The sequence below is a fragment of the Gopherus flavomarginatus genome, chromosome 7 (assembly GCF_025201925.1).
Source record: "Gopherus flavomarginatus isolate rGopFla2 chromosome 7, rGopFla2.mat.asm, whole genome shotgun sequence".
Classification (NCBI taxonomy): Eukaryota; Metazoa; Chordata; order Testudines; family Testudinidae; genus Gopherus; species Gopherus flavomarginatus.
Genome location: NC_066623.1, coordinates 74,021,306 through 74,034,662, shown reverse-complemented (window position 1 = coordinate 74,034,662; position 13,357 = coordinate 74,021,306). Strand labels below are relative to the sequence as shown.

Below are 13,357 nucleotides of genomic sequence, written 5' to 3'. Positions count from 1 at the left end.
CCCTCCCTTCTCGCTGCGGCGGCGGGCGCTCTAGGACTGATCCATCAGCGAAGTGGGCGGGGGGTACTGCGGGGGTGCGAGGCGAGCGATCGGACCAGAGGGAGGCTGGCGGCTGCAGGCGGCCCCGGTGCTGAGGTGAGGTCCGGCCCGGCCCGGCCCGAGGCATGCGGGAGAGTGGGGCCGCACTCGGCAGAGCGGCCGTATGGGTGGGGGGACGTTGCTGGGGCAATGTGGTGGTGTCCCGTAGAGGGCAGGACTATATCGACTGAGGAGGCAGCGATATTGGGGGCGCCAGAGGCGCGGTGGGTGACTGAAGGGTAACTCGCTGAAGGCGAGAGCAGCTGTGGGGTTTGGCTGGGGGGGCGTTGACCCGTGGGGGGATCAGTTATTGAGGGTGGAGGAGGGATCGATCAGGGAAAGATGATGAGTTGTTTCTTGTGATGTGTGCCCCCCAACATACTGATGTTCGTGCCGGGGGTTGTGCTCATGGGGGCTACTGTTCCCTTGGGGGTTTTCTCCAAGCCCAGCGAGCTGATGATGCTCCTTGCCTCGCTGAGAGAAGCATGCTGGGCTGTTGCTCCCAAAGAAATAATTGCAGTTAACTTCGCTGCACCAACCTTGCAGTTTTGCGTGAGTCCTTTCTCAATCGCAACATGAAATCAAACACTGCTGTGATGGCTGATGAAGAGTCCTCTGTAGTGCGAAGAGATAAAGTGTCACGGCAAAGCAATCTGGGTCTTTAAAATGATGATTGTGCTTACTAGCACTGCAGTGTCACTTGAATAATTTAACCCATGAAATGTCTTGTTTGTTGGCTGTGTCTGACTTATGATAAATGTGAAAAAATGATAGTGTTTAATTCCCATATCCAAAGGATAGTGCAGTTGTTTTTAAAGTGCTTTCAGTGTTTTGTGCAGTTGTTTAATGTTATATTCTGCTTTACAAAACTATGGCAGCAATCAATTTCTTATAGACCCCAAAACAAACACAGGGCTTATTGTAGTTCCATTTCTTGGGAGGGAAAATAGTTATTTGCTGTCACCAAACTAACCCTTTTAAAAAAATAATCTTTGACCGATTAATTTCTTGTTTTCTCCAGTGTGAGACAATAACATGACGACATCACATTAAACATCTTCAGTCCTTACTCTTACTGACTGTTTGAATGATAAATAGTCATTAGGTCAGGGGAGAAATGAAACAACCAAGATTGTTATTAAATACATCATAAAACTAAAGAGAAGGGAACTATATGAAACAAATTTAAAAACTACATAAGGAGCAAAGTCCATAAAATATTTTATTAAATAGAAATGGGAGCTTATACTAGTTCAGGTTGTAGCATATATTTCTGACCTAGTCCCTCTCCTCTTAAAAAAGAGATACAAGTACTTGGGAATCCTTGCTTTTTCTTTACTCTTCTTTGGCAATGTAGAGCCAACTTAGACTCCCACCTTCAAGTTGTAGCCCTCGTATTCTTAGAGGTTTCCAGCTCCTGACTGTTAGCTTCTAGCCCCCAAAGATGCATAGATCATGTGTCTTGGGGTTGCCACGGAGAGCCAGGCAACCATTTCAGAATTCTGATGGACCTGCCAACTCTTACATCACAAAAGAGACAGTATAAGATTACCCTAATCTAAAAAATTAGTAAGGAAACGTGCACACTCTGGCCTTCTCAGGTCTCCTTGGATCCTTAGGCTTCTCCTCTTATGAATCTCTGTGGTAGTCCTTTGCCGAACACCTCAGTGGGAGAGGACACCACTACCTGTAGGTTCCAGAAACACCTTTTGTATTTCTCCTTAAAGAGAAGGCTTCCTCTCTCTCCACAGGTATTCTTAAAAACAAGATCTATTAAATATAGAGAATCAGGTACAAATAAACAGTTCATAGAATCATACAACTGGAAGGGACCTCGAAAGATCATCTAGTCCAGTCCCTTGCACTCAAGGCAGGACTAAGTATTATCTAGACCAGTGTTTCCCAAACTTGGGATGCTGCTTGTGTAAGAAAAGCCCCTGGCGGGCCGGGCCGGTTTGTTTAACTGCCACGTCCGGCCGATAGCGGGTCTCCACTGGCCGTGGTTCACTGCTGCAGGCCAATGGGAGCTGCTGGAGGAGGTGGCACAGCAGCAAACCGTGGTCAGTGGGAGCTGTGATTGGCCGGACCTGCGGACACGGCAGGTAAACAAACTGGCCCAGCCTGCCAGGGGCTTTCCCTACACAAGTGGCGTCCCAAGTTTGGGAAACACTGATCTAGACCATCCTTAACAGGAGTTTGTCAAACCTACTCTTATAAATCCCCAATGATGGAGATTCCACAACCTCCCTAGGCAATTTATTGCAGTGCTTAACCACTCTGACAGGAAGTTTTTCCTAACGTCCAACCTAAACCGCCCTTGCTGCAATTTAAGCCCATTGCTTCTTGTCCTAGCCTCAGAGATGTTAAGAACAATAACAGAGGTTAAGAAGAATGAAATATGTTATGTAAAAACTTTGCAAATGCCCAAACAGGCTTCTCTTAGCTTTATTACAGAGAAGAAAAGAATCTACATGCATAAAAAACAGGTCTCATCTCATGCACTCCTCCCCACACTCCAGTCAGAGTTACAGGTTCTTGCTGCCGTGTCCAGAATGATCTCTAGTGTCAGTCTTGAACCTACTTATTATTTCCTGTTGATCCAGTGCAGCACACCCCATTTTCTTAACTAGCTTTTTTCCAGATCTGTATCACACAGTAGAAGTTTGGGAATGCAGCTGCTCCTCCACCCTTCAGGAAACGGCCTACTGGGGAGAAGATAGCCCTCTTCAGATGATTACTACTTGTTTTTAAAATGCTTCACTACTGAACTGTAGTACAGCTTTCCACAGATCCCTGTGTCTGGCTGCATCCAGTTTATCCAATTCTTTTTCTTAAACATTTTGTTTCAATTTTCCTTTGCCATGAAATATAAATTAGGGATAGACTCTAGGCCCTCTCTCACAATATTTTTCCCTTTTAGTCAATTTTACTTTGTGCACTTGACAGCAGTTGTGGTTCAGCCAGTTTACTCTTTCCTCTATATAATCCTGTAGGCCCCAATCCTAAAATCACATATATATTTATCTTTAAGTACCTGAATGGCATCAGTGTTCTGAATCGGACCACTTGTGTTCTTAAAGTGAAGCATGTGTAAATAAATATTTGCCTGACTGGTACCTTTGTCATTTTTTTCTTTGCTGGAAAGATAATTGTAAACATAAAAATTCCTGACAAAACTTCTAAAGAAAAATAAAATTCAGGCTATATTACTTAAAATTTTATTTAATTTCTTTTTAAAAGTTCAAGTTCAGTGTTACTGCTAAGGGACGCTATCTTTCAGAAATAAATGTGATTTTTAAATTGACATTTACCTATTATTATTATGAATAACACAGGAATTCTGTAAATGAAATATTAGAGACAGTATTTCTGAGATGTTTTTCCTGTTTTTCTCTGTGCATTTGACACTACTTCTACATTTGTGTGTACTATTTTCTCTGTATAGTCATTCTATTTATGAAAGACCTATATAAAGAGGAAAAAAATATTTAAAAAAGATGAAGTCCCACAAAAACTTGGGAACAGGTGTAATATCTGAAAATAAATTTATATAATTTTTTTTAGCTGATTGGCTTGATGGTGTCCCTCCCTTACAAACCAGTGATTGTTTTTTGTTTTGTTTTTATTTTCCAGTTTTTCCTTTTAGTTGATAAACTTGTAAGTAATAGTAGTGGCAGAATATAGTTTTATTTCCTTATTTTTGTTCTAAATTAGTACCCTTTAAGTTTCTGGGTTCTAAGGGTCCAGATTTCCAGCATATAAAATCTGAATACTGACAATATTTTGCTTAATCATAGAATATCAGGGTTGGAAGGGACCTCAGGAGGTCATCTAGTCTAACCCCCTGCTCAAAGCAGGACCAATCCCCAGACCCCTATATGGCCCCCTCAAGGGTTGAGCTCACAACCCTGGGTTTAGCAGGCCAGTGCTCAAACCACTGAGCTATCTGTCCCTCCCTCCATAACAGCATTATGGAAGCTGTTTTGTTGCTGGCTTGGTAAATCTAAGTATCAGAATAACCACTAGTTTTGGGGATTATCTGCCCCATTCTTTACAGTTTGCCCTAACTGAGCAATCTCAGTGCGGCTCCCCTGGGATCCCAGTCACACCCACATTCCCTTAGTTTGCTGGGGCTGGGCAGAGTTTAGGCACTGTCCCAGGCTCTAGGCACATACTCCAGGTGCAGACTTCATGTCTGATATCCCTCTTGGCAGAGTCAATGCCGTGGTCTAAATGCTTGCTGCCTGCTATCTGCTACTCCCACAACAAAAGCAAACCCCTTTCTGGCCCTTGTGTCTGAGTCCTGAGTTTGTGTCCCCTACCAACACCTGGATTCTTTGTTCTGCTGGTGATTTTGCACACTCCACTTTATCAGCCCCCTGAAGAGAAATTTAGTCAAACTGGTTTTCCTGCTCAGGCAACCTCTTTAGCACACCCATTGTCAGGTTAGAGCACAATCCTAAAGGTTAACAACTCCGTTTATTAGGTCTAGGAAAGACTTGCTATAGTATTGTCAGCAAATGTTTGCTTCCATATCCACACAGAGGCATTCCATGATAACAATTTCATATCAACCAGAATTCATAAGTTGTACATACAGATCCCCCATATGGTCATAGTGGTGTATGATACTGAATGAGAAGTCAGTGTTCATGTAGAAAAGCTTGTAGTTCATAAAGACAAAGGTCAGTTTAGTGCCCTTTCACATTCAAAGTGAGTGTGGCTTATATTTTAAGATTGTCTGAAGTTTACTTTATACATGTATTCTTAATGTGCAGTTAACCACAACTTGATGCCATTCAATATTTACATAGGAGAAACCAATCATATCTTTAATCATAATTTTGGGGGCTGCTAATGTTCCAGTTTGTCAAGTCTCGATTTTCTTCATTTTTCTCCCTCTTTGCCAACTGAAGGGCCAATTGTTGCCAAATAGGATAGTGATTTCACTTGATTCATTAGATACTGGACCAAAACTAACTAACTTAACACAGGCTGCCAAACAGATGGCACCAACTTTAGGTCACTACTGACCTTGGTTGAAACTGAAATATAGATCTCAGATTCCTAGACTTTAAGGCCAGAAGGGACCATCATGTTCATCTGTTCCAGGGATCTCAAACCCAAATCACCACGGGGGCCACATGAGGACTAGTACATTGGCCTGAGGGCTGCATCACTGACACCTTCTCATACAAAGATAAAAAAGCCCCTCACCTCTGTCCCCCACCCTGCCCCCACTCCACCTCTTCCATGAAGCCCCACCCGTGCCCCACCTCTTCCCACCCCTTCTCTGTCCCTGTTACAACCCCTTTCCCAAATCCCTGACCCGCCTCCTCTCTGCCTTCTCCCCTGAGCGCACATAAAGGCTGTTTCCGCTCAACTGAAATATCCTACTCTTGCTTACGCTGATCAAGCTTTGAAAACTTATTTTGGCATATCTGGGTGAGAACTGGTTAAAATTCCCCTTCTGTTGCTTCTGTTTGGGCCAAAATCTAGTTTTGCTTTATCACTAGTGCCAGAGGAAAGAAAATACCAGCGCCTACTTACTGTATTAAGTAACCTTTACAGCTATTCAGTATGATGTGAGGATCCGGAGGTATACTTCACTTGATCACCTTCAGCTCTAACATTCCAGTGTTATGTTAGTATATTGATGTTCTCAGAACAAGTTTGGAATACTTCTGAGGAATTTGGTAGCTGATCAAGTGACTTGATGTGTGTGTCTGAATTTGAACTAATGGATCTGTCCCTCTACCACCTTGGAAAGATTGAAACAGACTTGGTCTCCCAACTTGATCTCCTACAACACTTATCTGCATTTCTCTTCATACAGCTGCAAAAGCATTCCTCTATGAACTTTGTGTTATAGCTGGATAAGCAGTGGCATATTACCTTAACTATTGGTTTATATTTTTTGATGGGAAGCTGTTTAACACTTCTGGCAGCTCAGCCTAGGCTACTGTTAACAACACTTCGTGTTTGTGTCCTAATACTTAACTTTGATCATGTTTGGAGAATATGGTTCTTTCTCACAGTTTGTGTGGTACCTGTAAAAGCAGATGCATACGTACAGTGAAGTTTATGTGCATGGCTTATGAACCTTCAACTAGTATTATGTTCTGAAAAAAGAACCTACTTGTAGCCATGTACATTTTCAAAAAGTTTCTCATAATCCTTTTTGGCTGTCTTCTATTTACCGCATTCTGCTCCTCCCAGTACCTACAGTGTGTTGTTCTGCTTTTTCAGTTTGTTCTAATGCTGCAGGGTTTCTCCATCTGATCTTGCACGCAAGGGTTTATTATAGGAGAGTACAGATGATCCTATTGTGACCAAGCAGTATTTATACAGTAATGAATACTAGAATTAATCTGATATATCAGATGGAAGGGGGAATGGAGGCAGAATGCAGGCCAGCCTATCACTTTGCTCTACAAGGAGGCCATGAGGGAAAGTAATTAGGCACTTTGTGGACAGATGTGCATCTGCTTCCCCAACATCATTGGAGTACACATTTGTTGAAAGCAAAGTATAATTCAGCTGCATAATGAACTGTTTCATACGTTTCTCAAGTATTATTTATTATTTGTATAATCATAGTTGCTAGGAGCCCCAGTCATGGACCAAGACCCTGTTGTATGTACAAACGCAGAACAAAAAGACAATCCCTGCCCAAAAGCTTAGAATCTAAGTATAAGAAAAGAAACAACAGATGGATACCAACAGGCAGGCTCGAGTGGGGTGGGGGGGAAACACAAGGAAACAGACTCCCCCTCCCCCATTTATGGCAAGGCAGTTTAAATGTTATTTTTTCCCTTTAAGTAAATTAGCATTAGTGATCTTGTGGAAAGCAAATAATTCCTGAACACTTTCACTCACTTTAGTACATGTTCATCCTGTCCTTGCTAGTTCACCCTGTTCAACTGACAGTCCACAGTTTTGAAAAGATTAACCTCCTTTCCAGTGTAGCTTTTATTTTTCTCATTCCACTGTAATATGCTGCTGTTAACTTGGGAATGATGGATATAGTGATAGGCCAGTCAGTGCAGGTGGCAATAAACTGCTGTGGGTCGTTCTAACTGTACATGATATCCAGTGTCTGTCAAAGTTGTATGTCTAAACTCTCATTCCTGAAGGTTAAGAATGGCATTTGCTGGTACAGTGATTAGTTCTCTTTGCCTTGAATTGAATGTTTCTCTAGCTCAACTGTGTAACTCTTCACGAAGACGTAATGTGCAATCTTGCCTTAGTTTGTATATACGTATCACTGCTAAAGAGGAATACAACACTAATCACCTGTTTATCAACTTATGGAAATCAAAATATATGTTCTTATGCCTGTCTTTTCTAGAGGACCCAAATAGTGTAGAATTCTCTCTCATTTTCCCTTTAAAATGTAAGAGTAAAGTTGGGGCCTAAGCAGATTTATTAGATCCCCTTTGAAGAAGAAATGCCACGCTTTAAGAAGGAGCCGAACTAAGTAGAGTATTGATCTGCATATTTTTTGGGTAATATGCAGTGTTATTTCTGATCCACCCTGGGCGATCTTGGCACAGAAATAATCAACGCTTCATGCTGGTCTCTCCCCATCTGCTGTTCTTTGACATCATTTAACATGCTCCATTTCCCAAATTGAGGATACTAAATAGTTTCCCTGTTGGATAAGAGAGGCTTGAAATCTGTCCAGAGACACTTGGAGGACAGGATTACTTTTCTTGTTTGTTGGGATAATATTCAGACTTTGAGGTTAGATCTTGGTGACAAAACTCACAAATGGTTGGTTGGAGTAGTGATATAATTTGAGTTGTTCTTAAAATATTGAATGCAGTCTTTAAAATAGGAGTAGTAAAAGCACAAGTCATTCAGCTTGTCTTACCTTGGGGGTTGTTCAGTTTGCATGGTGCTGAAGCAAACTTTAAAATTGCAAATGCAGTCCCTACTTGTGTGAGGTTTATGAAGAATACTGTCTACAGAGTGTTGGCTTTCAACCCAGGAGTATATTTATAGATCGGATTGGTCTGGCCAAACCAAAAATGAGAAAATCCCAGTGGTTTGATGTAAAAAAATTTTTTTACTAAGAGGAATAAATCCTCAGTTATGCATGCTTTGTTACTTCATCAAAAAACAAACAAACCAACCAACCTCTCCTGCCCCCTGCACCAAAATACCAATGGGTGATGAAGAAGTAATTCTTGTTGTGTTTTTTAATCTGTTTCAGTTTGCTAACTAGACTTATTGTAAAAATGTAAAATGGTATACTGCTGGCATTTCTCATTGTACTCCTTTCTTTCTTTGCGGTAGTGTGGTATTGTCATACTTTAGCACTGAAACAGATACTTTGCATATAAAAACGGTCATACTGGGTCAGACCAACGTTCCATGTAGCCCAATATCCTGTCTTCCAATGGTGGCCAGTGCCAGCTGCTTCAGAGGGAACGAACAGAACAGGTAATCAAGTGATCCATCAGCTGTCCTTCATTCCCAGCTTCTGGCAAACAGAGGCTAAGGACACCATCCCTGCACATCCTGGCTAATAGCCATTGATGGACCTATCCATGAACTTATCTGGTTCTTTTTTGAACCTTGTTACAGTCTTAATCTTCACAACATCCTCTGACAAAGAGCTAGTTTCACAGGTTGACGGTGTGTTGTGTGAAGAAATACTTCCCTTTGTTTTAAACCTGCTGCCTATTAATTTCATTTGGCGACCCCTAGTTCTTGTGTTATGAGAGAGAGTAAATAACTCTTCATTTGCTTTCTCCACTGTCATAATTTTATAGACCTCTATCATATCCCCCCCTTAGTCATCTCTTTTCCAAGCTGAAAAGTCCCGGTCCTATTAATCTCTCCTCATACGAAAGCTGTTCCATACCTTTAATAATTTTTGTTGCCCTTTTCTGAACCTTTTCCAATTTCAATATATCTTTTTTTTAAAATGAGGCAACCACATCTATACGCAGTATTCAAGATGTGGGTGTACCATGGATTTTTATAGAGGCAATATATTTTCTGTCTTATTTTCTCTCTCTCTCTCTTAATGATTCCCACCATTCTATTAGCTTTTTTGACAGCCACTGCACATTGAGTGGATGTTTTCAGAGAACTATCCACGGTGACTCCAAGATCTTTCCTGAGCGGTAACAGCTAATTTAGTCCCCATCATTTTATATGTATAGTGGGGATTATGTTTTCCCGTATGCATTACTTTCCATTTATCAATGTATTTGTGGTTACTACTTGTCCTCTTGGCTATGCCCAGTTCTCTGCACTAACTTGTTCATAGGATAATAAAGAGCTACAAAATTAGTTAGCTGACTCTAACCTAAACATTGATTGTCGTAATACTGTATGTAAAGAGAAGTTCTGCTCAGAAAAGTTACTCTGTAATAAAGACATTGTGAGGTTCATCTTTGATCCTCACAATGACTTCTATATTAAATATGGTTAATTAACAAGTAATAAGATGGCTCTTAGAACTACCAGTTGTGTATATTCAGCCTTGGATCTGAGAGTTTGATTGGGTTCCTTCCATGTGGATTATTGTTATTAATAAAGGTTATACAGGCTAAATTGTGTCTTCAGAGAGTGTAGTTCTATGTTTTCAAGTCACTATGTGGCCTGTAAATCTTGCCACATGCTTTAACTAAGCAATTTCAGTTAAATATCTAACATTAGAGAATACTACAGATAAGACCCGATCCATCTCATTGCAGTAAATGTCAGTGGAAATTGGATCAAGGTTATAATAAGGTTACCATACTTAAAATCATATGTAAACTTGGCAAAATTTAAGGCTCCATTCCAAGTGTACGTTAAGTGCACCTTTCTCTTCAAGGTCCCTGAACTCTTCCTTTCCCACATCTTGTTTTGCAGTACCAGCTGAATACCACTTTACTCCAGAAGTGATCCCATTGCAATGGGACTACTGTAAGAAATAGGGTATTACCCAATGTGATTAAAGTCAGATTCTGGCTCTAAATTTGGAGTATTTAAATGAATTGAAAGGTTTTGCACTCCCCCCACCCCCATGACACTAACTCTCCAAAATTTTTTGGTATATATGCACACTTCCTACTTAGGTGTTAGTTTTAGACATTTCACAGAAGTGAAAAGGAAGTAGTCCTTTAAGAACATTGGTGAGTTTCTTTCTGACTAGACGTGGTTTCTGAATCGGGAATTGCTTGTTTGTGACGTGGTAAAATAACTTGATCTTGTGTAGCTAGGAGTATATTAATTAATGTTGAGGGTAGGTCATGTATGACTAATACTTGGCACTTACATAGCATTCTCTATCATCAAAGTGCTGTACAAACATGAATCCTTAACAGGTAAGGGAGGGAGAAAAGGAAGCATTATCCAAAGTTGGTAAAATGAGTATACAGAGGTTAAATGACTTGGTGTACAGCCAGGATTACAATTTGCTAGTTCTTGGTTTCCAGTGCTTGTCCTTGGTCTCCTAAGACCACTCTTCCTTTTGTGGGAGAGGGGAAGCTATAAAAGGAATGGTTTTGGGTCCCATACCTTGAATGAAATGGCGCCTATACTTCAGCATCAGATGTACATTCTGTATCTTTGATGGTGTGTTTTAAGCTATTTGTAATAGCCTTTGAACACCTATTCAGGAATAAAATCTTTCTTAATGGGATGTGATGTCATATCTGTGAATTATGACAGTCCACTAATTAGTGGAAGGAGCCGACTTTCTTCGCTCCCCACTGGTCAGCCATTGAGGAAGGAGCAAGGGATGTTGGAACTGTAAGATGAAAAGGGATGGCAGCTGTGGGAGTGAGTTGACTGAGAATCAAATTAATGTATTAAAATTTTGTTTATATTTATTATTTTTCAGTCAAAAATGATATTTTTAAATGTATTTTTTTAAAGGGGAGCTTATCTGTGGTGCAGCTGCTACCTTTTTCCTTCTATTGGGAATCTCCACTGTTCTGTGTGCTGTCAGAAGACACTACTAACTAAATATAAGCACTTCAAGGGTCTGAAAAGTCCTGGATGCCGATAGGCTGTGAGGAGGTAAGAACTTAGAACTGTAATGCCTCTTCATAGTGAGCTTTGTTTTGGCTATTAATTTTGATATCTGCAGGTTCAGAAAAAACTACCTAGGATGAGGTGTAGGAATAGCTAATAACAATGTGCTTGCCTAGCCTTATTCTGTCAAGGTGCTTTGTTTCTATTCCCAGAGGGAAAAGGAGTTCAGGGATTCTTCTACATCGGTGGACCTTTCTGGAATTTTTTTTTTCAGGCCTATAATCATACACTGATGGAAATTTCTTGTGAAGTGTTGGTTGATGAAACCCCTGTTTTGTTCAAGGAATAGGTAGTCAAAGTTAACATATTCAAAGTGTTTGGGAATCTTAGGATGTCAGTCTTAGCTGAGGTGTATGTCTTTTCTTTCTGCTTTTGATTGTCTGCAGTGTTCCATAAAGTACATATTACTTATTTAAAAAATGTGTCCATCTAAAGCTGTGGATGATTGTGTTTAAAAAAAAAATGCTGGGGAAAAAACATGCAAATTAAGATCAGTGTACAAAGCATTTACACTAGCAATAGTCTACATGTAGGTTGGGCTGATGGTCCAGTGATAGCCCAGTGCACCATGGGGCTGGGGCTTCTCTTCCATGTTCACAGTGGCTAAAAGCTCTGTGGAACCAGCTTCTCACATCTGGGGCGGGGTATTATGTAGTTGTCTAGTAAACCTCTGTCCCGTGCCCTTTCCTTCAAGCAAATCTGAAAATAATAATTCATTAGTCTCTGGAGAGTTCTGCTTCCTACCTGTTTGCTGGAAGATTAGTTAACACAAAATCAGTCTCTTCACAGTTAGCCTGTTTGTTCTCAAGATATCTTTCACCCTGGAGACATTTGCTGCATGTGGAATTAAGCCAGGAGGTAGAGAAGATGATTATTATAAACAACAAAACAAAAATAATCATTAGACTTCAAATCAACACTGTCCCAATTTAAATCCCGAAAGGATCAGATCATTAGTAAAAGTACCTCTCTTATTCTCTCTCAACCTACCAGCTGAGGAGAGCAAACTTGGAACTCTTAAACTGGTGCACAGAAATTTATAGAAATGAAAATTCCAGGAGAAATCACATTTTCTTTCTTAGTGTGGTGTTTTCTTTTAGCCAGACTCCATAAAGCTGTGCAGAACTGTACATAAGTTTAACAGAGACAAGGTGGGTGACGTAATATCTTTTATTAGACTAGCTTCTGTTGCTGAAAGAGATGAGTTTTTGAGCTCCACAGAGAATCTCAAAAGCTTGTCTCTTTCACCAACACAAGTTAATCCAATAAAAGATTCTCTCTCTCATATATCGTCGGACCGACACAGCTACAACAGCATCATAAATAACCTTGTCATGTCTAACCACCATGTGACATTCTATATTAATGGTTCAGAAAATCTGTGTTTTCCCAACACATTATGAACCTCTGTTTGAGTCCCAGTCATGGAATATCAGAAATCAAGAATGAATAGTGGATATTATTTTTCTGCTAGTTACTATACAAACTATTTATATTACACTCAATGTGATAATTTTGCTTCAAATGTACTGACCTATGTCTTTGGTTTAATGAGCCCATTATCTGCTTCATGTATTAGGATGTGACTTATTAATTCAGGTGAACTTATTAAAAATATTTTGAAATTAAAATTGAATCAAAAGCCAAAATCAAGCTTCTTTTAGTTCTGCTCTGTGTTCTTTGCTCCATATTTTGTGGAATTTTGTGTGTGCACAGGTCTGAAAATCTGGGCCCATACTAACATCTAGATATATTTTACAGTAACTCCTCATTTAACTTTGTCCCACTTAACGTTGTTTCAGTGTTATGTCCCTGCTCAATTAGGGAACATGCTTGTTTAAAGTTGTGCAATGCTCCCTTATAACGTCGTTTGGCTGCCTGCTTGTAAGATTCTGTGGAAGAGCAGCAACTTTACAAGCATTGCACAAATTCAGCTTCTCCGCCTCCTCCCCCTTCCTACCAGTGCTTCTCCACCGCCGAAGAGCTGTTTGGTGCATGCTTAGGACTTTCTGGGAGGGAGGGACAGGAGTGGGGAAGCACTGTGTCTCCACTCCACTCCACACAGGGCTTCCCTGCTCTTGCCCCTCTCTCCCAAAAAGTCCTCAGTGCTGCTAAACAGCTGTTTAGCGGCGCTTAGGATTTTCTGGGAGGGAGAGAGGAGGAATGGAGATGTGGGGCATCCCTGCTCCTCCTCCTCCCTCCCAGCACTTCATGCTTAGGACTTTCTGGGAGGGAGGGG

The 13,357-nt window shown here is 40.7% G+C and overlaps 1 protein-coding gene across 10 annotated transcripts in view; it reads left to right on the top strand.

Moving 5' to 3' along the window:
• The first annotated feature begins 2 nt into the window (after positions 1-2).
• GPSM2 (G protein signaling modulator 2) overlaps positions 3-13,357 on the top strand; it is a 53,938-nt gene continuing 40,583 nt past the window's right edge. For 4 of the 10 annotated variants that reach the window (XM_050961429.1, XM_050961424.1, XM_050961427.1 and 1 more), the window contains exons 1-2: positions 4-206; positions 10,960-11,103. Coding sequence is in view for 1 of the 10 variants with exons in the window: in XM_050961435.1 (XP_050817392.1) it covers positions 203-206 (4 nt within the window). In the remaining 9 variants the exon portion in view is untranslated. Of the gene's footprint in view, positions 207-8,379; positions 8,527-10,959; positions 11,104-13,357 lie in introns of those variants that run through there. The other 6 variants (XM_050961434.1, XM_050961431.1, XM_050961425.1 and 3 more) reach the window with 5 other exon arrangements.